Source organism: Anas platyrhynchos, chromosome 5 (genome assembly GCF_047663525.1).
Source record: "Anas platyrhynchos isolate ZD024472 breed Pekin duck chromosome 5, IASCAAS_PekinDuck_T2T, whole genome shotgun sequence".
NCBI lineage: Eukaryota > Metazoa > Chordata > Aves > Anseriformes > Anatidae > Anas > Anas platyrhynchos.
The window spans coordinates 60,535,759-60,554,798 of NC_092591.1; the positions used below are offsets into that span (position 1 = coordinate 60,535,759).

At 41.1% G+C, this 19,040-nt stretch overlaps 1 protein-coding gene and 1 long non-coding RNA gene across 2 annotated transcripts in view; one reads left to right on the top strand and one right to left on the bottom strand.

The window, feature by feature from the left end:
- ABCC8 (ATP binding cassette subfamily C member 8) overlaps positions 1–14,559 on the top strand; it is a 73,733-nt gene extending 59,174 nt beyond the window's left edge. The window contains exons 30-39 of the mRNA XM_072039289.1: positions 3,138–3,240; positions 4,450–4,563; positions 5,187–5,307; positions 5,463–5,593; positions 6,317–6,395; positions 7,158–7,266; positions 8,675–8,778; positions 9,586–9,719; positions 11,081–11,143; positions 13,917–14,559. Of these exons, the coding sequence (XP_071895390.1) occupies positions 3,138–3,240; positions 4,450–4,563; positions 5,187–5,307; positions 5,463–5,593; positions 6,317–6,395; positions 7,158–7,266; positions 8,675–8,778; positions 9,586–9,719; positions 11,081–11,143; positions 13,917–14,054 (1,096 nt within the window). The 3' untranslated portion in view covers positions 14,055–14,559. The remainder of the gene's footprint in view (positions 1–3,137; positions 3,241–4,449; positions 4,564–5,186; positions 5,308–5,462; positions 5,594–6,316; positions 6,396–7,157; positions 7,267–8,674; positions 8,779–9,585; positions 9,720–11,080; positions 11,144–13,916) is intronic.
- Positions 1,885–18,913, bottom strand: LOC119717010 (uncharacterized). The gene is made up of 6 exons (XR_011809853.1): positions 18,713–18,913; positions 18,338–18,403; positions 17,727–17,824; positions 13,155–13,301; positions 6,288–7,280; positions 1,885–5,518 (listed from the first exon to the last, which is right to left on the bottom strand). It is a non-coding gene; the product is annotated as an uncharacterized lncRNA (long non-coding RNA).
- Positions 18,914–19,040: the final 127 nt, after the last annotated feature.

The window sequence follows — 19,040 nt, forward strand, 5'->3', positions numbered from 1 at the left end:
TGGTAAGATAAACTGTGCAGGCTAGCAACTTCAGAAGCCACAGGCACACCTTAAGTTATTTTCCAGGTTGCTAGCTGAAAATGTGGTTGTTTATATCTGTTTTGAAAATATGTGACTCGGAGACACGGTCTTTTATCATCCGTTTTGATTCATTTTTCTGTCTACATAAGATCACAGGAGCAGCCTACGAATACCCGATGACATGCCTGGGTTGTGGATCTGAGTTACAAAAACGGCAGTCACACTGACACCAGTACTGCTGAGCTAACCAGATGCTTTCTTTGCACTAGTGCTATTCTCGTCTTTTCCAGTTGACTCAAATGCAGTCAACTGTCTTCCACACCCATCTCATCTAGATGTCTACACATTCTGCCAGTTAATACTGTTACTGTTCTCTCTGTGAAACAGGAATATTTATTCTTTTTAACCTATAGATCTTATTTTATAATAGAAGTCATGCACAAAGTTATACTATTCTTAAACAATTCCAACTGGGATATCAGGAGCTCAATAAAAGAATAACCGGTGTAAAATCTTGTTTCTTTTTGGCTGAAGATAGCTGCCTAAAGAGTGGTAGAACAGCAAAATTCCAATTTTAATTGCTATTATTATACATTTAACTTAAGTGCCAACATTATTCTCTAGTTTGCAGCTATGTCTGTGTTCACTTTTAAAGATACTTAATTTATATTTTAATTGTTGCTTTTCTCATTTACCCATATAAGCTTTTACTTTATCAAAAGGATCTTTAGGGTATTACGGCTGTATATTTTCAATTTTTAATATAATAATACTTAATGCTATCTAGCTAATATTTTCAGCCATTTGGACCTCTTGATTCTTCCTGTCACCTTCAGATGAATTCCTCTGTCAAAGAATTGTATTCAGTGCCTCTTTTTTTCTAAAACCCTGCACTAAGCCATGCGTCTGACCCAAACAGCTACGTGCTTTCAGTAGGTTCTGTATTCCATCTGCCTGCCAGCCTCCTGCATCAGCTGGTAACCTAGCTATTTTTAGGACTGTGAAGCTTTTGAGCTGCCTAACATATTAGCAGGAGTGGAGTTCAGACTTGCTAGCTTGAGCATCCCTAAAAATAACACTAATTCAGGAATCTAGTCGTACAGTTAGGAGGTGCCAGTTGTTCCTGAAGTGTCCTTACTCTTGGCAATTCTCCATCCTGCACTTACTCAGAATGCATAAGGGAAGAAATGTACCAAAAAATCCAGAGGGAGATCAGAAAGACAGCTACTGCTGCAGCTATAAATACACCTCACGCAGATGCCCAGGCCTGATTTATAGTTTGCAGGTGCTCTGTGGCATTTCAGAAAGTACTGGTTGGTGCCAAGTAATTGATAAATGTAGATGTGCAAGTTTCTGCACAGACTGGGTTGTATTCGGAGAGACTGGTAATCTGGGGATGTTTTCTGAAGAGAAACACTGATATTTCTGCAGTACCCCCCCAACAGTGGTAACTCTGCCTGCACTGCCTTTCCACGTGCATGCTGATGCCTGACTCATAGCGCATACCTCGCATCCTTTAGGGCATACCTACACCATGTCACGTCTCATGGTGTGGAGATCCCAAAGTTAAACATGACCGAATGGGTTCTGGAAGCAGTACAGCCATTTCTACATGGGAGAGTAATTAGTCCTGAGGAAAGGCAGGGATCGCTAGCTCTGCACTGGGTGATGCTAGTGCATCACTTTCAGGAGCAACCATTCTACGCCGTGCAAACACACCAGCATGGTCAGAGCCAGCCCTGGCTTCTCAGAGCCATTTTCTATTGCATACAGCAGACATGGCTGTTATGTCTTGGCACATAACTGAGTTGTCAGCAGCTAAATTATTTCCACAAAGTTGCACTTCCTCTTCTGAAAAGCATAAATGATTTATGTCAGAACTTTATTATACTGTACTCAAAAGAAGGATTAAGATACTTTGTAGTGGACAAATCGGAAAGCATCTCTAAGCTGCGTAGTTCATATTAAAACATTGTCACATCTTTCTTTCATACCAGTATACAGGGAGCTGAGTTTATAAATAAGTACTGCTTGCTGCAAGCACAGTATCAAAGGATGTAAGTAGGGCAAAGTTTATAGAGAGGTTAACAAGTTCTTTTAAATTTTCTAACGTAATAGAGGGGGGAAAGGGCAAGCTTCTGGGTGCATAAATTAGATCTTCAGGCCTTCGAGCTTCTGTTGCTACCCTGAAAAAGGTTTCTGTGCCACCCTTCTCCTTTATTATTAGGCATAATTATTGACACACTTTATTAACATCACATTAATTCACACCTGTACAAATAAATAGGCTCAGCTAAAGGAGTGACTTGTATGCCTGCCAAGATCTCAGTCTAAATACATGTAGCTGGGAATCACTTTCCTTATCTGTTATGTTCAAGGCAGAATTCATTCATGCAGTTTTTATCATGAGTATAAGTGGGTGCAGATCCTCTATAATAAACTGTAAACAGAAGTTTTTACCATTAATCTTATGTTGTGTTTTGTGGCTAGCTCATTTGTGAAGAAAAAAAAAAATGGTTCTTTCCACTCTGTTACTTTTTGTTGCACCGTATGCTTGGCCTTTTGTTTTCCAAAGGGCTCCAGTCATTAGTAAGAAGGACAAACATGTAATTAACACTAGGGCTGCCATTACCAGAGGTACTCTGAGTTTATGCTTTTAAAATGGTTACAATTTCTAGGCACTACAGTAGTATACATTTTAAAACCTTAGCTTATATGATAAACTGAGAAGAGGAACTACGTTCTGCACGTGCTAATACTTCTTTTCACAAGTACACGCATGTGTTGCTTCTCTTGGTTTTTGGTTTGGTTTGGTTTGATTTGTCTTTCTTACAGTTAGTACGTAGTAAAAAGCAATTAGAAACTGCCCCCTGTGAATCAGAAGTCCTACACAGAGTTTCATCAGCACAATAACTTCCTTTTACTTCTGAGGGCACTTTACATGTGTCTAATACAAATCTGTGAGCAATGTCACTCCGAACTACTGACAGGCTGACTTAAACCTGTGTCAAACTCCCCATGAACACAGGCCCCCCAGAATTAAATATTATTTTTCCAATATTCTAAGGCCTGACTGTTTTCTGTTGTTTTTGTTTGTTTGTTTTTTCTTCTTTCAGGTATGAAGCTAAATTTCGACAAAAGCTTCTTGAATACACAGATTCCAACAACATTGCTTCCCTTTTCCTTACAGCTGCTAATCGATGGCTAGAAGTTCGCATGGCAAGTATTATTTATTTTTTTTTGTATACACTGTGAATTGATTTAACTTCATTCCAAGCAATCTGATGAATTTACCCATAGTTATCCAGCCTCATCTGTGTTCTGAGGCTATACCTTTGCCATGGATGGATGGATGGATGGATGGATGGATAGATAGATAGATAGATAGATAGATATCTGTACTGATCATATGCCCAAACCATCCAGAAAACTGAATGCAGTATGAATTTTTCCTGTAGCCTGCAACTGTTCCTCCAAGACAGGAATAATTATTAAAGGTCATATTTCTTCCTTTGTGCATGGAGGAGCGATCGGAGAGTTGCTCTGGCTGTGTTGCCAGCCAGAATGCATTTGTGAGACTGTTAGTCACTGCAGGCCTTTGTGTTGTCAGTCCCCCAGGAACATTTCAACATCGCAGAAGCTCCCTTAATAAGCAGAAGGATGCAGACAGGTTTTTGCCTGTTTTGGGTCATCTGAAGGATGCTAAACATACTCAGTTGCTCATTTCCTCAGAATGCTTAGAAAAATGGACTGGCATAAAATAATATTTAATAAATATAATTATTTGAAATTCAGTCAAAGAGTTTTATCTTGTAGATGATGACGTTTGTACCAGGCTTTGATAGCTACAGGTGCAGTACTGCTGCTAATGGTAATGTGGGCTCTTTTTATGTGCGCTCAGAGTAAGTCACAGTTTGTGTTACTCCACCTCATTTTGGACTCCATGTTAGCTGATGTCTTTTGCTACTTGAATTCTGCTAGTGAACATAATCAGATTTTACTAGTCTTACATGTTCAGTCACAGATGATCTGAAGTCTCAAATTCTAATACCTGTGTCACAAAACAGTACAAACATAGCAGAATAACAACTTCCCTCCAACAAAGTTCATTTTCTAGTCTGTTACATAATTTTACTCAAAGTCTTGTCTTTGAGAAGTGAAATCACTAAAGATTTTAATTAAAGTGACAAAAGTCCATCCTTAGTAGACACAATCCAACTAGTAGTTACGTGCTGTGCAAGAGCAGCTTGTCTGAATAAATGTGATGGGAGCCACCCAGAAGCAACTGCAGGGTCAGAGGAGTTATGTAGTGTCTTCTGCCTCTATTTTCAAACTGTGCAATGGGTTTGGGTTTTGGTATGCAAAGTTATGAGAACATTTTGATCATTTGTAGACTTACAGTGATGGAGCTTGTTCATATTCCTTCAGGAGTACATTGGAGCATGTGTGGTACTCATAGCAGCTGTCACTTCTATTACCAGTTGCCTGTATAAAACACTCTCTTCAGGACTTGTAGGCTTGGGACTAACCTATGCTCTTATGGTAAGAATCTCAGGACCCTTCTTGTCTCTCCCAAACATTTTTTTGTAATTCTTCAGGGCGCAAAGATGAACACGAAGATCGAAGGTGTCTGTGTATCTATCCATGGGTACCGTAACATCACTGAAACCAAGTGTTAACTTCAATTTCCATTCAGTGGTTGACATATTTGAGAGTACTCTTTTTCATTTTCTAGATAAAATATTCACAGAAGCAGTAGTTCAACTATGTCATCCACATATTGCCAAGTTGCATCATATTTTTATAACGTCTTCCATTGTGAATAACAATATTGTTTCAGTGCATCAGTCATAATTATGACCAAATACATCATTCCAGATTGTCAAACCTTTTTAGTTACCAAACGATGTCTTTCTGCTTGTCTTACTGTTTTCTTTCCTCTTTGCTGTTGGTAGATCTCCATAGTATCAATCTCTCTGTGCTTTGCAGTCAGGAAATGTAACCTGAAGTCATTGCTGTCACCCTGTTGATGTGTACCACACAGTTCTTTCATGACTTCAGCTTACTAAGGCTGAACAAGTGTTCGGGAATATAAGGTGCATGCTGGTCGAATGATGCAAACTGCTAAAAACCTGGAATTTAGGAGTTTGTTTGCTTTACATCAGGTGTCTAACTATCTGAATTGGATGGTTCGTAACCTGGCTGATATGGAGATCCAGCTGGGTGCAGTGAAAAGAATCCATGGCCTTCTCAAAACAGAAGCTGAAAATTATGAAGGGCTCCTTTGTAAGTGCAGTTTTGTGCAGCATGCAGAGAGAGCTTGCTGAAATACTAATGATTTTGCAGTCTATTACCATGAATAACTCAGTAAATTACTTAATGAGATGATGAATTCATCACGAGAGGGTGGTTGTATTTGTTCTTCTGTGCTCCTGGTACAGCTTCCTCGCAGATTCCCCAGAACTGGCCAGACAGAGGCGAGATCCAAATCCAGAACCTGAGTGTCCGATATGACAGCAACTTAAAGCCAGTGCTGAAGCATGTCAATGCCCACATTTCTCCAGGACAAAAGGTAAATAACTGAATTGATTTTGAAAAGCTTTATAGACTAGCTTATCATAGAAACCACAGACTAAGGAAAAAAAAAATAAAAAAAAACCAATATTATATTTTAATGACTGAATTACAGATTTTTTTTCTCTAAAAGAATGTATTGCAGTGGAGAGGGATCTGTGGGTTTTTTAGTTTGTTGTGCTTAGGAGTCTGTTACAATGTGAAGTTAGAACTACACACCACTTCTTAGTATCCCAGCACTCTGCTGTCAGCACACAGTGATGAAAGAAGTGACAATGACCCCTTATGTTAGATCTACTTTCCATCATTCCCATGTGGCTCCCCTGCAGTTATTCCCATCTTTGCTCTTCTGCCTGGTTGTGTCTCTGTTCTATCAGTTTTTCTCCTCCCTAATCCTGTTTGCCTGTGTCCTTCCTGCTCAACAAGGCCAATTCCAGATCCTAAGCTTTGCTGACCGCACTGACCAGCCCTCCTGCTGCTCCTCCGTGTCACTCTCTGCTTGTTTCTGTACATAGGACTGGCCTTGATTTATCCCTAAATGCTCAGACCTTTAAAGACAAAGACTGTAATTTGGGATGCTGTTATGGCCAGTACAGTTTGACTGAACTGTCAGGAGTGCGGGATGATCACGTAGATTTGAATAGTATCTCCATCCTAAATGTCGAATACAAACACTGTCCATTTCCACTCACCTGATGTTCATCTTCTTTCTGTGTCACAGATCGGGATCTGCGGCCGAACAGGCAGTGGAAAATCCTCCTTCTCTCTTGCATTTTTCAGAATGGTTGACACTTTTGAGGGTAAGATTACACTTTTTTGTGTTGCTCAAGCTTAGCTCCTGAAGGTGCGTTGATACTCCTTTCCTGAATAGCAGCAGCTTTGAAGTGCACTTCTTGAATCGGAGAGATGCTCTCTGGCCTTGTTTAAGTACGGTGTCATCTAACAGCTGTGCCATTGACTCGCTGGATCAATAAAAATTCTCACTCTACATAACAGAAGCAAGAGTTCAGGAGTGACAGGAGACAGCCTTTTGTGCTGCTAAATCACAGCAGTAGGAGCAAAGTATAAAAGGAGAAAAGCGTTCAAGGATAAGCAAGGATCTGCACACAAGGCATAGAGAGGATTCACTGGGTCTGGAAGACTCCTCCACTGGGGATGACAAAGCCAGACAGTTGTACTTGAAGATAAACTTTCAAAGTGCTCAACAGTAATTTGGCTTTCTGAAATGACCGTTTCCCTTGGTAACAAGTCCTTAATCAAAGTAACCTCTTACCTTGTTGTTTGCTACATTTTTATTAATGGTCAAGCAGATAAGTGGTGTGTCTAACCATTCCTTAACATAGTACAGGTCTACCTCACATTCTTCACAGCTGAGCCTTAGTCTTTGGAGAATTGTGCCAATTGTGCCAAACAAAACTTGTTTCATTAGTGAATAAAGGGATTTGCAATTCAAGGCCTGTTCCTGCTGTAATGTATTGCAAGCTGAAAGTGAGCCATGTCTTTGCCAGCAGCTGTGTGGCATGATAAACAGTCCAGCAGACTCTCCATTTTCTTTTGAATAGGAAGAATTATCATTGATGGTATAGATATCGCCAAGCTCCCCTTACAGACGTTGAGATCCAGGCTGTCAATCATTCTCCAAGATCCTATTTTATTCAGCGGAACAATCCGGTAAGCACTGAGCCCTAGCAATAGAAAAATAATGACGATCTGCATCATCCCACGTCATGACTTTTACAAAACTGCTGATGCAAACTGTTTGGTTTTGGTTGCCTCAGTTGGAGTAGGCAGGATCGCTGCTTTCTGTCTGTGCTTTCCACCTGCCACTAGTGGGGTGCTCCTTCCCAGTGCCTGCGCCTGGGCAGCACGCTGTCAGCAGAAGGAACCAGGGAGCAGAACCACTGCGTCAGGACTGGGTTGTCAGTTTAGCCCACCAACAAACACCCCATCAAACACCCACTCTGCACTTACTGAAACCGTTTTTCTCCTATGTGTTTTCGCTTCTGTCTGCCTTAAAAAATGAGATGGAGAAAATGCAGACTCAAAATAATAATAATAATGAATAAAATAAATAAAAATTAAAAAAGTAGAAAAAGAGGAAGCAGCAGAACTACATGAGAAGTACTGCAGGACTTCTAGAGTGTTTCATCTTGGAGCCTCTATCCTCTGTTGCTTTTCTAGTCTTTGAGATATTCTTTCATCTATGAGATCAAACGCCTTGTTTATGCTTTACTTTTTTTTTCCACCTCTACCTTCTTCTTTGAGAAGATGATGTAGTAAAAACCATGGAAAAAAGCTCCGTGGTTTCCAATAAATGTCACTCCCTATCTCAGTGTCACTTACCTTAGAAAGGAACAGTACATGTATAATCTTCAGTACAGTTTCATCACCTGCAGCTATGGTTTCTATAAGAAAAGTCATTAGAGTTCACTGAAAATGATAGAGGTTTCTGCAGTTTGCTGACTTGAAACTAATACAGATCCCAAGATTATCTCCTGAACTTCCCTGAATAAAGCATGATTCATTTATGTCAGATGACAAGGTGACTGTGTGCCTTTGTTTTAATAATTTACCTATTCAAAAATTTATTTCAGGGCCATCATTGGTTACTCAGAGCACATACAGTAGCAGTAAGCATTAAAAACAGTGTCCCATACCACTGAATCTTTTATTTCTGATGATCATTCTGTGTATTAATATGATATGAGATTCATTGCTATCAATTTGGGGCCCCAGCAAGCACAAATAACATTCATCTGTTCATAAATCCAAGATCTGTTCAGTCGTAGTGAAGACTTGCATTTCATAAGTCATTATGAAGCTTGACTCTTCTGTTTAGCACTTCCTTGTCACTAAGGGGCAAAGGGACACAGTGGATTTAAAAGGAGAGATGGCAGAATGAGAGATGTTAAACGCTGCCCAAGTCTGCTAAATTCAGTGGATTTATACCAGGAAGAGATGGCAGGTCATTAGTGTGTGATTCCTGTTATTAGTGGGTTTGTTTCTGGGCACACCAAAAGAAGAAATACATTGCAGAGGTTGATACTAATTAATTGTCTTGAATTGCATCTAACTGTAGGTTTAACTTGGACCCGGAGAAGAAGTGCACTGACAGCATGCTGTGGGAAGCACTGGAAATAGCACAGCTCAAGCATGTGGTGAAAGCGCTACCTGGGGGCCTAGGTAATGAGACTTCCTTCTTGCGAAGATCACATCTGCTGTTCACAACAGAACAGCGTTTCACACTGCCTATTTATTAAAAGGCAGTTGCTGAAGGGAAACCCTCTGAGGTTTATGGGAGGTGACAAAAAGTGCTTGCCTGCAGGCAAAGGCGCTAGATCCATCGAATTCCCTTACCAACTGCACCCGCAGGGCATAATCCTGTTTCTGTTTCAAATTAATGGTAAAATGGTTTTATTTCAGTATGTCTTTGCTATGATTTATTGTGGCTCATGAGTCTGGTGAACTCAGATAAGACGTCAGCAAGTCAGGTGTTATCTAGAATATGTTCTTCTGCATTTTGCGATATTCCATTGCATAGAGAGGAATTCAAAGGGGGAATGAAAGTTTAAAGGTATGAATTATTTGGTTATGCAAAAGCAAGCAAAAACTTGCCAATGAAGATGCACACACACAAAACCGAAAACCACAGCCCCTTAAAATGCTAAGTTAGAAAGCCTGAGAGTAAAGAAATGATGGCTGCCCCTTGGACGGTGATGCAGTGCCCTAGACTGCACGCATCTCAGAGACACTCGCTCTTGAACATCCTTAGCTACTTTGATGTCTAGTAGGTATAAAGAACATAGCGAGAGAATTGCTGGTTATTTTGAGCAGCAGATATAAGGAGACAAAACTGGGCCATCAGCAGCTTCAGAGGGTAGGAAATGTTACTTTGAAAATCTTTATGCTGAAGGCGAGAGAGATGCTCCGCTCTGATCCATCCCTCTCATCCACACCTCACAAATGATGTTTTTGCTGTATCCTTTCCAGACGCTATCGTTACAGAAGGGGGTGAAAATTTTAGCCAGGGCCAAAGGCAGCTCTTCTGCTTAGCAAGGGCCTTTGTGCGGAAGACCAGCATCTTCATCATGGACGAAGCCACAGCATCCATTGACATGGCAACGGTGAGTTTGGAATGTTTCCAATTTCTTTTTTTCTTTGAGGGGGAGACAAATGTTAATAGGAAAAGAAAACTGGAGAAGATGATTGTCTGTGCTGTAACACGCTTATACAATATTTATTGTAGACTTGTTTGTAAGTCCAAGTAGTTGTGCATCATTGCAAACTAGTCTAAAGTGCTCTTAAATTCCCAGAAAAAAAAAATATTTAAAAGTTATTATGGCATTGTTTGCTTAAGGAAAATGAAGTGTGTTATTTTCATTGGCAGTTTGATTTCCTAAAGCAAACAAAGCTTTGGAAGGTCAGCTGCAATGGTCACTGAAGGGTAAACTGGCAAGCAGACAAGTTTGCCCAGCATGGTGGACAGGACAAGTCAGGAAGTTGGAAGTCTTGAAAGCAGGGTCAAAGACATAAACAAAGACATACTGGTTTATTGCATTAATTGCCTGAAATTGCTAGACAGAGGTTAAACCACACAATAATAGCACACTGCCTGGATTTTAGCCAAACAGAACAGTACGTTCTTAGGATTTTTTACTTGGTTATGTTGTTATGAGAAATGTTTCGGTGTTCTTCATGATGACAGTAGCCTATGAGTGAATAATGTAATTGGAGGGCAGTTATTAAAACAGTTATGATTTTTAATTCTGTAAAATGTTAGTGTGGTAAATGTCAGCACAGTTGGGAATTACACTGTACACAGCCCAGTTAAAACGCATTTTGAATTTTGATGTAGTAAGGATATGGTTCATCCCTTGGGATATGTGTCTAAAGAACAGATGACAGCAAACGAAGGTGTCTGTGCTAGTGGCTTGTAAGCAGTCTGGTACACAACATGTTTCCTAAACAGGAATGGATGAGTACTGCTTGAGTGAGAACTACACGTTAAAACTATCATAAAATCTCCTTCGCTGTTAAATATGCCAGGATCAGCACACTCCCATGCTTATCCCTGCCACCCCATGGGATTAGAAGTCCCCAGTGTGCGGGGACATGCCTGGACTTCCAGCAGAGCGAAGAATGTACTGCAGAGGTGTCAGCAAGCATGCAGCCTGGCAGCTCCCTGAATTTGTCTTTAATTTACTAAACTGTAAAACTGAGATCAGGATCGTGGGGCTTTGGGAGCCAGAGTGCAGCTCATGAGCACACAGCACAATGGCACAGAAGCCCAGAGGCAACGCAGGTGGCAGGAGCAAGCAGGGCTAACTGGGGACCACTGACTTAAGTTCTGATATGGGGTTGATTTTTCATTTCTGCAACAAAGGATGTAATAATCGGTGGTTATTTAAGCCTTCTTCAGAGTATCTGTGTGCCTACTGGGTAACTTCTGTTCTATGAAAAGCAACAAATGGTTTCCTTTTTGTAGGAGAACATCCTCCAGAAGGTAGTCATGACTGCGTTTGCTGACCGTACTGTGGTTACAATAGCAGTAAGTACAGTCTCTGTGAATTTGGCCATTAATCTTTTTTTTTTTTCGTTGCAGTGTTTAAGCTTTCTTTTCCATTCTAAACTACTTTCTTATTTAAAGATACATAAAAACAGTTTCCTAAATGTGCTGCTGGGTGCTAATTCTGATTACCTGCAAAGGCATACGAGTTTGTGCTCTATTTTCGTTTACCCATTTTAGGCTAATTTCTAATATAACGCAACTTTGACTATTGTGAAATATAAGTTTTCTCAAGCTAAAATAATGATTTAACTAAGAAAGAGTAAAATTACGTGATTAGTTTGTCACAGGATAGAGCAATTTTGTTTCAGTATTTAAACAAATGAAGGAGAATTTTACTGACTTCTAAAAACCACTCCATCCCTGTTGACAGTGACTGAATTGTGTTATCATTTCTTGAAATGATAACACAAAGATCTCAAGTATTTATAAATAAAACTGTTTATTGACCTGAATCAAAGCAGTTGACTTGACAGATATGTCAGAAGTAATACATCTCATTGTCCTCTATTTTGTAAAAATACACATCTCAGGGAGCTGAAATACAGTAATTTTGCTTCTTACTATTTAAAGATCAAGCATAATGCCAAAAATGTATGGTCAAGAATAGTACAGCATCTTTTCCTTTACACTTAGCAGCAGTCTAACAGAAAACCTGATTTACCTCATGGTATCCATTCATTGTGTCTTTGCAAGAAAAGCAAAGGAATAATAAGCACAAAATTTCCTTGTTTCTCTGCATGAAAATACTGAGTTGCACTGCATTTTGCATTTGCGTATCTTTTTGTTTAGGGATGGGCTGAGGAAGTTTTGTTTATTAGCCTTTCGTTCTCTTAGTTTTAAACCACACAATTCAAGCAAACAGCATTTTGGAGTAAAATTGAAATGCAGAAGGTGGGTTTGTATTTGAAATGTTCTTTGGTAGAAAGAACATTTGTTGTTTGTCCTTAGGAACAAAAGTAGTATTGGGTCTATGTTACCATCTATGTTACTCTACCAGGATGGCAGCACTGATTGTGCTCCGACAAGGGCAGTGAGTATAACAGGAATGTGACATTTCGGTCCCCTCCCCCTGCCTGTGGTCTGGATAAATGTCACATAGAGACTGCAGCAGCCGTGTGACTTGTAGATGCCATCAGTGATTATTTTATAGAACACTTGGCTAGAAAGCCACAGAAGGAAATGGAAGACTTGTTTTGATCCTGAGAGTGCCCAAAATCAGATTGAGAACCTTATGGGTGAAGAGTTATTGTGTAACAGGCACCATAGCATTCTGAGATTAAGTATCCCTGCAGGAGTAATACAGACCAAGAAATGCAGTGCAGTTACACTCACCTTTAAAAAGTGGAATTCTGTAAAATGAGGAGGCTTGCTATAATTTACTTTAAAAAAAAAAAAAGAAAAAAAGGAAGCAAATGATATGATGGGGATCATGAAAATTACTGAAGGATTTTCTTCAAAACTCCTAGAGCCAATGCATGCTTTTTATTAGGACAGGCTTGAGTAAGGGTAGAAAGAAGCAGATATGGCTAAACAAATAAAGAAGGCTATGAGAACCAAGGAGACATTCTTGTAAAACCTGAACTCCTAGCCAAATGAAGAAAACAGAAATGATCAAAAGCATTATTACATAACAGATAACAGTACATAGCAATTGCAATAAGGCAGGCCAACAAAACAAAAAAAAAAGCATATGAAAGCAAGAAGGCATTAAAAATGATAGCGAATCCCTTAAGCACATCAGGAGCAAGAAACCCATTGGTTTGTAGGGCCATTTGATGTTGAGTACATGAAAGGAACACACGGGAAAGAGAAAGATATTGCAGAAAAACTAAATGAATTATTTGTAGTATTCACTGTGGAAGAAACTGGGGAGGTTTCTTCCCAATCAAGTAAGTTAATCAAATGTTAGGGCTTACTTGAAAAAGGATAAAGAAGAAAAAAAAGGGGGGGAAAATATCATACGCTGTATAAATTCATAGTTTGCACATACCTTGAATACTGTTTGTAGTTCCAGCCCCTTCATCCTCAGATCGACACATTGCAACTGAATAACGTTGAGAATTGCAGCAGCAGGGATGATCAGAGGTGTGGAGCTGCTCCTGAAGGGGAGCAGCTGAGTAAACCAGGCCTCTTCTGCCTTGAAAAAGGACAATGTAAGGAAATGTAAGAGAGAGGTCTGCAAAACAGTGAGGCAGGAGGGGGCATGACTTTTTTCCAGGCTCTTTTCAGTGGTGCCCAGTGCCAGAACAAGAGGCAATGGGCACCAACTGCAAAGGGCAGGAGAGGTTGTCTGGACGTAGGAAACTCTTTACTATGGGGGTGCCAGGGCAGGGATGTGGATGGAAAATCTTTCCAAGGGATGTGGATGGAAAATCTTTATGAAAATTCAAGGGGAAACATGGGCAAGGTCTTAGGAGAGACATCCCTTCAGCTTTACAAATGGACAAACCACTCCGGGCTCAGGAAAACCCTTGATCTAGAAGCACTCTGGGACTGGGAGAGTACTTGAGAGCAGTAACCCATATGCTTGCCCTGTTCCCACTCCTCCTGGCTGCCTTATATGTGTATTTGAATATCTACATGGATCTTGATCTTTGTATTTGGCTGCAATATTTGCAGAGTAAATCAGGATGTAAGGCAGGATAAAGTCATCTTAATCAAACTTGATGGGAAGATTAATTTCTGGAAGGCTGTCTTATCCTGAAATGTGCATGTGGTAGGTACACTGAACTGGCATTTTATTTGTTTTCAGCACCGCGTGCACACGATCCTGAATGCAGATTTGGTTATTGTCATGAAGAGAGGGGTTATTTTGGAATACGACAAGCCTGAGGTTCTGCTAGAACGAGAAGACAGTGTATTTGCTTCTTTTGTACAAGCAGATAAGTAGTAAAAATAAGCATTTTAAAGTAAAATTGTATTACCTATTTTCTAAAAGTGTAAAATACCTGTAAATAAATACTATTTCATAATAAAACAGAGGTTTTCCTTTTTTAATAAAATGAGCTATTTCTCCATCTAAAGTATTAATGAATTATCCATGTACTCTCCTCTTTTGTATAGTACTATTTTTTTTTATTTTGCTGCCAAAGAATCCTGAAATATGGTTAACAGAACCTCATGTATGAAATACGAGAGGATACACGTCAAACAAAAACCTAGCCAGCATGGACTTTCTGTGTAACTCATAAATCTCTCTTGTCATTTTATTACCATGTTATTTTTTACGCATCGTAGCCCTGCTGTGGATAATGCTTATTACTGACTAATGCAGAAAGAAATTATATACCAAAGGTATTTCTGGAAAGCCTGTATCTCTTTTAATCATATGACTATGTAAAGCTTTAATATCTAAATATAAAGTCTATAAAACTTTTTATTGCAGTTTATTGATACTGCTTGTGTCTCTTGGTCTCTTCTTTAATACCTCTAAGAAATTAATCGCACCCTAACTCCCTTAGTCTTTCTTAGGCTGCCTTGCCTCTCCCCCAGCTGAATCACGTATTGATTCCCGAGGGCCAGACTCCCTCCCACATAGTGAGGAAGGGAAGAGGCCGGAGGCTGTGATAACGTATCAGTATTTAATGCACACTATTTCCAAAGCGCTGCAGACAACAACAATTCATCTAGAAATTATCCTTCCAAGTCTGGTAAACAAAAGGTATTAAACCTTGTCCTGTAGCTCAGAGCCACGGGGCCTCGACTCATTCTCTCCTAATTTGACATAATTCACCCACTGTCACGCTGTTTCTAGATTCACTGTGATCCTCACCCACATATAAGATAACTTTTAAGCACTGAAATTATCCTAATTTAGCTGGACAACTACTTATTCCCGTCCAATCAATTAACTGTGGCAATCATTCTAGGAGTAATTAATGACTAAGCAGTGAGAACGTCAGTGACCCAGTGGAAGATTAAGATCAATTTTTCACTGGTATTCTTTTTATAGCATTTTCTTTCACATCCCTTTTTGCCTTCCCCTATTTGAAGAACTCAAAGCATTTGGGGAAAGTACTTTGTGGTGTTTTGTTTTTTTTTCTCCTCTCTTTAGCCAGCTAAATTAATTTGAAATCTATTTTTAAGAATTTAGTTCCTAGAGGCAGACATCTCCATGTTCTCATGGGGTACCAGATATTTTTAATGCGTTACTTCTCTTCTAGCACTGCAGCAGAAAGCAGAGGAGAGAAGAACTGCTGCTGTTTAAGCAGTGTTACCACTTCTCCGGGGGGGAAACAGTTTAGTGATGGGACTGAGTAGCTCAGGTTGGGCTCGGTGACCTTGAAGGCCTTTTCCAACCGAGATGATTCTGTGATGCTGTCACTTGCACAACACCTAAGGGCATTAAACTCGGGCCAGAGAGCGGTTGACCACCAGGAGAGTGTAGCTCGTGCTACACTCCTGGTTAAAGTGCAGACGGAAAATCTGTTCACGCAGATAAAATGCATAAACGCTTGTCACGGCCAGCTAAAGAGAGAACAGGGGTAGCTGGAGACGTCTGGGAATTGTTTTGCTGAGTAGCTTTAAAGAAAAAATAGCTGCCCCAGTATCAGTGTATGTTCACCCTGAGACACCAGGCATCTTGTGAAAGCTAGGAAAGGAGAAATTCGACACAGGTGACTGTATCCTTCCAGAGCAGCAGAAGGGCACAGTGAGCGCCAAATAGGTTCCTACTGCAGCCACTGCGTGTGCTGCCTCCTAGCTGCCCAGCACCAGCCTAATGCAAGAACTCATCCCATAAAGACTTAGGAAATCACCACTCCACAGGACTTACCTGGAAAGGGCTGCAAGGGAGCAAAAGACACAGCGCATCATGATTTTTGGAAGACCATATTAGATCTTGAAGTTATAAAACATGATTGCAAAGCGCAAGTGACTTTGTAATTGGAGGTAGGTTTCCATTGTAAATGGGGCTTACATTTCATAAGGCATCACTGCAGGACAGCAGGGTATGAGAGTTGGTTGGTAGCCAAAGATTATACATCTTTTTCACGGCATCACACCACCAGATAAATGTGTGAACGCAGAGGCCTCTTAGCTGCCACTTGGACAGAAGATATTTTATGTTTCCTCGGTGTATTTTTATCTGTTTATGTGGGGCCAAATCCCAGAGAGTTTGTGCTCCCTAACTCCAAAGGCTTGGCGTCTCAACAGGGAGCAGAAGCCATATCTAAAAAGATTATTCAGTGGTGGGAGGTGTAAAGTCAGAGAAGGTGGAAGGCTCGCTGCTGTTCCTGAGTCATTAAACCTGCTACTTCGGGTTGGCTGGTCCAGAAGTCCCTGTTGAATCAGGCTCACGAACATACAAAGCACGGCAATACCACGTTACTAAGCAAAGTGTTGCACTAGATGAGAAGAAGACAGCCCAAGAGCAGCCACGTGAGGATGGGGAGCTGTCACATCCAGACCCTATTTCTCCTCTAGCACAGGGCTTGGCTCAGTCCCCAGGATGTCGGCAGGATAGGCTGCCCCTGGCAATGCAACCATGGCTTGTTGCACCCTGCTGCCTTCTATAAAGGCTTCCACTACACAAACATCTTTTTGTCTTTATCCCCTTATCTCACCACAGCCACTTCATCCTGGTGCACTCATTTCTACGGGAGTGCTGTTTTCTTGGAAGGCCAAGAAGCACAGTGTGCCTGCTACGTTAGCCCTCTTCCAGCTCTGCTCATGCCTTCCCCTGCAATTCTGACTGGCCAGCTCTGAGCTCTGCTCTGTTTCCCTGCTCATACAGCGAGGGCATTTGAGAGGCTTAGCTCAGGTTAGGCTAGCACTACATAACCCTTGAAACAAAGGTCTACTTACACAGGTGCCAAACAAATTTTAAGTTTATAGCTATAGTAATATCTTCTTGGTAGTCTTTAAATTAGGGAAAAGCAGAAGAAAAAAAGTTTTGAAATGTAAAAACTATTTCATGGGTGGACAAAATGTACCCCGCATGATTCCACACTACAGCCTTCAAGTGTGGGTTTGTTCCTGTGAGCCCAATTTGCTCAGCAGCTCTTAACACAAATATGTTGGCTCACACCAAAGATCTGTCACTTTTCTCCTTTAAGTATCTGTCACTTGATCCACAAAGACAGGGCTTCTTTTTGTTCTGCTTTAGAAATCCTCCAGCAGAAGCCACTTGCTTTCCTGTTCTATCTAAGCTAACAACTGCTGGATAGGAAATGGCGAAGGAAAAGAACGTAAGTGGAAGATGACAGCCCCAATAAAGAACAGAAGGGGAAACAAGGAAACACCCTTCTAGCACTATAGAGTTCAGGATTCCTAAAACCAACAGGGTGAACATGTTCATGCAGCACTCCTTGCTGCAGTAGGCTGCACAGGTCATTCCTAGCACCAGCCCAGGAGGCAATTCACCTTGCTGATACATGTGCTTTAAAACACACTGCCACCTTAATGCATTTTTTTCATTCTACACTCACGTAGTTGCCGCCCTCTGGAGGAAGAGGTACAGAATAAGACAACATCGAGAGAAAAGTAAGAAAAAAATTGCAGCAAAGGCATGTCTATTTCCATCTCTGTAATAGAATGACGTGCTACCAGCAAGTACTACTACCTGATGGTGCAGAGCCTCTTTATGATCACTTCGGAAATGCTGGAGCTGCCCTCAGGTGGAGAACTGCACTTTTCAGAAGTAACGTTTCAGATTTCTTTCTAAAAATTAAAGTACAAAAGATCATCTTTAAAGTTAAATTGTATATACAAACCATGTACTTGGAGCATTTAAATTTTAGCCTTTTGTTTTGTTTGGTGCAGGTGGCATATTCACAGCAAGAACACACACAGTGTCCAGCAGAGAAGACAATACAGAGAAGTATCTTTGGGCAAGTTCAGCAGCCTGGCAGCCAGGTTCCAGGACACCTTGTTGTCATTTCAGTATTATTTATCAAAGCAGCAAGAAAGGTGACCCAGAACAAGAGAAAAAGTGGAGTATTGGGAAATCAATCCTGTCAGGAAGAACGTTAAGTGTCCAAGGACACGCAACTAGTCATAGCAAATAGTAGTAGTGGAAATAGCCTCAAATAACAGTGAGCAATTAATTACAAGCCCTACAATGCCTGCTTAGAGACCTCAGAATGATTGTGTAGAAAACACTAATTCTGATATCCCTTAGGTAGGCTACAGTTCGCAGCTGGTGGTGGTAAAAGTTGATTCCAACCTCCTCACCTGGCTAAAAACGTTATCCAGAATATGCCAGGATGCTTTAGCAAACCTACAGCTTTGGTGCCTAGGCTGAAATAGAAAGAAAATACTTAAATTAGAGCAAGTAAACATGATGGAGAATATTGATATTTAAACAGCATGACAACAACATCGGAGTGTTTTTAGATAAACGATCTTGACCCAAAGACGTATCACGTCAGTCCATCAGCTCTTTGGTTCGGAAAAACCTGTCTTTAGTAGGGCTGAACAGCAGATTTCATGAGTGGGAACGAGCCCTTTACCCCCAGGTCTCTTTAACCATTACACCCCCAGCCTCGGCCCCTTCAGGCAAGTTTCTTCCCACTCCCTGCCCGAATCTCTCATTAGCCAGAAGCTCACCGCACAACGCATGGGCAAACCGCAGGAACCCCAAACCTTTTTTTTTTTTCCTTTCTGAAGAAGATTTCACCTCACAGAGCTTCCCCCGACCCCCTTCCCCCCTCAGCTCCCGCTCCCGACCCGCCATCGCGGCGCCCTGAGACAAACACTGACAGAAACGTCTTTGGCGGGGGGGAGGGGGGAACCGCCCGCGCCGCCCTTCCCTGAAGTAAACCTGAGGTAAACCTGAGGTAAACCTGAGGTAAAACCTGGCGGGGGGCGCCCCCGAGGCCGCCACCGACCGAGCCCGGCCCCACACGCCGAGGTCCCCTCGGCGTGTGGGGCCGGG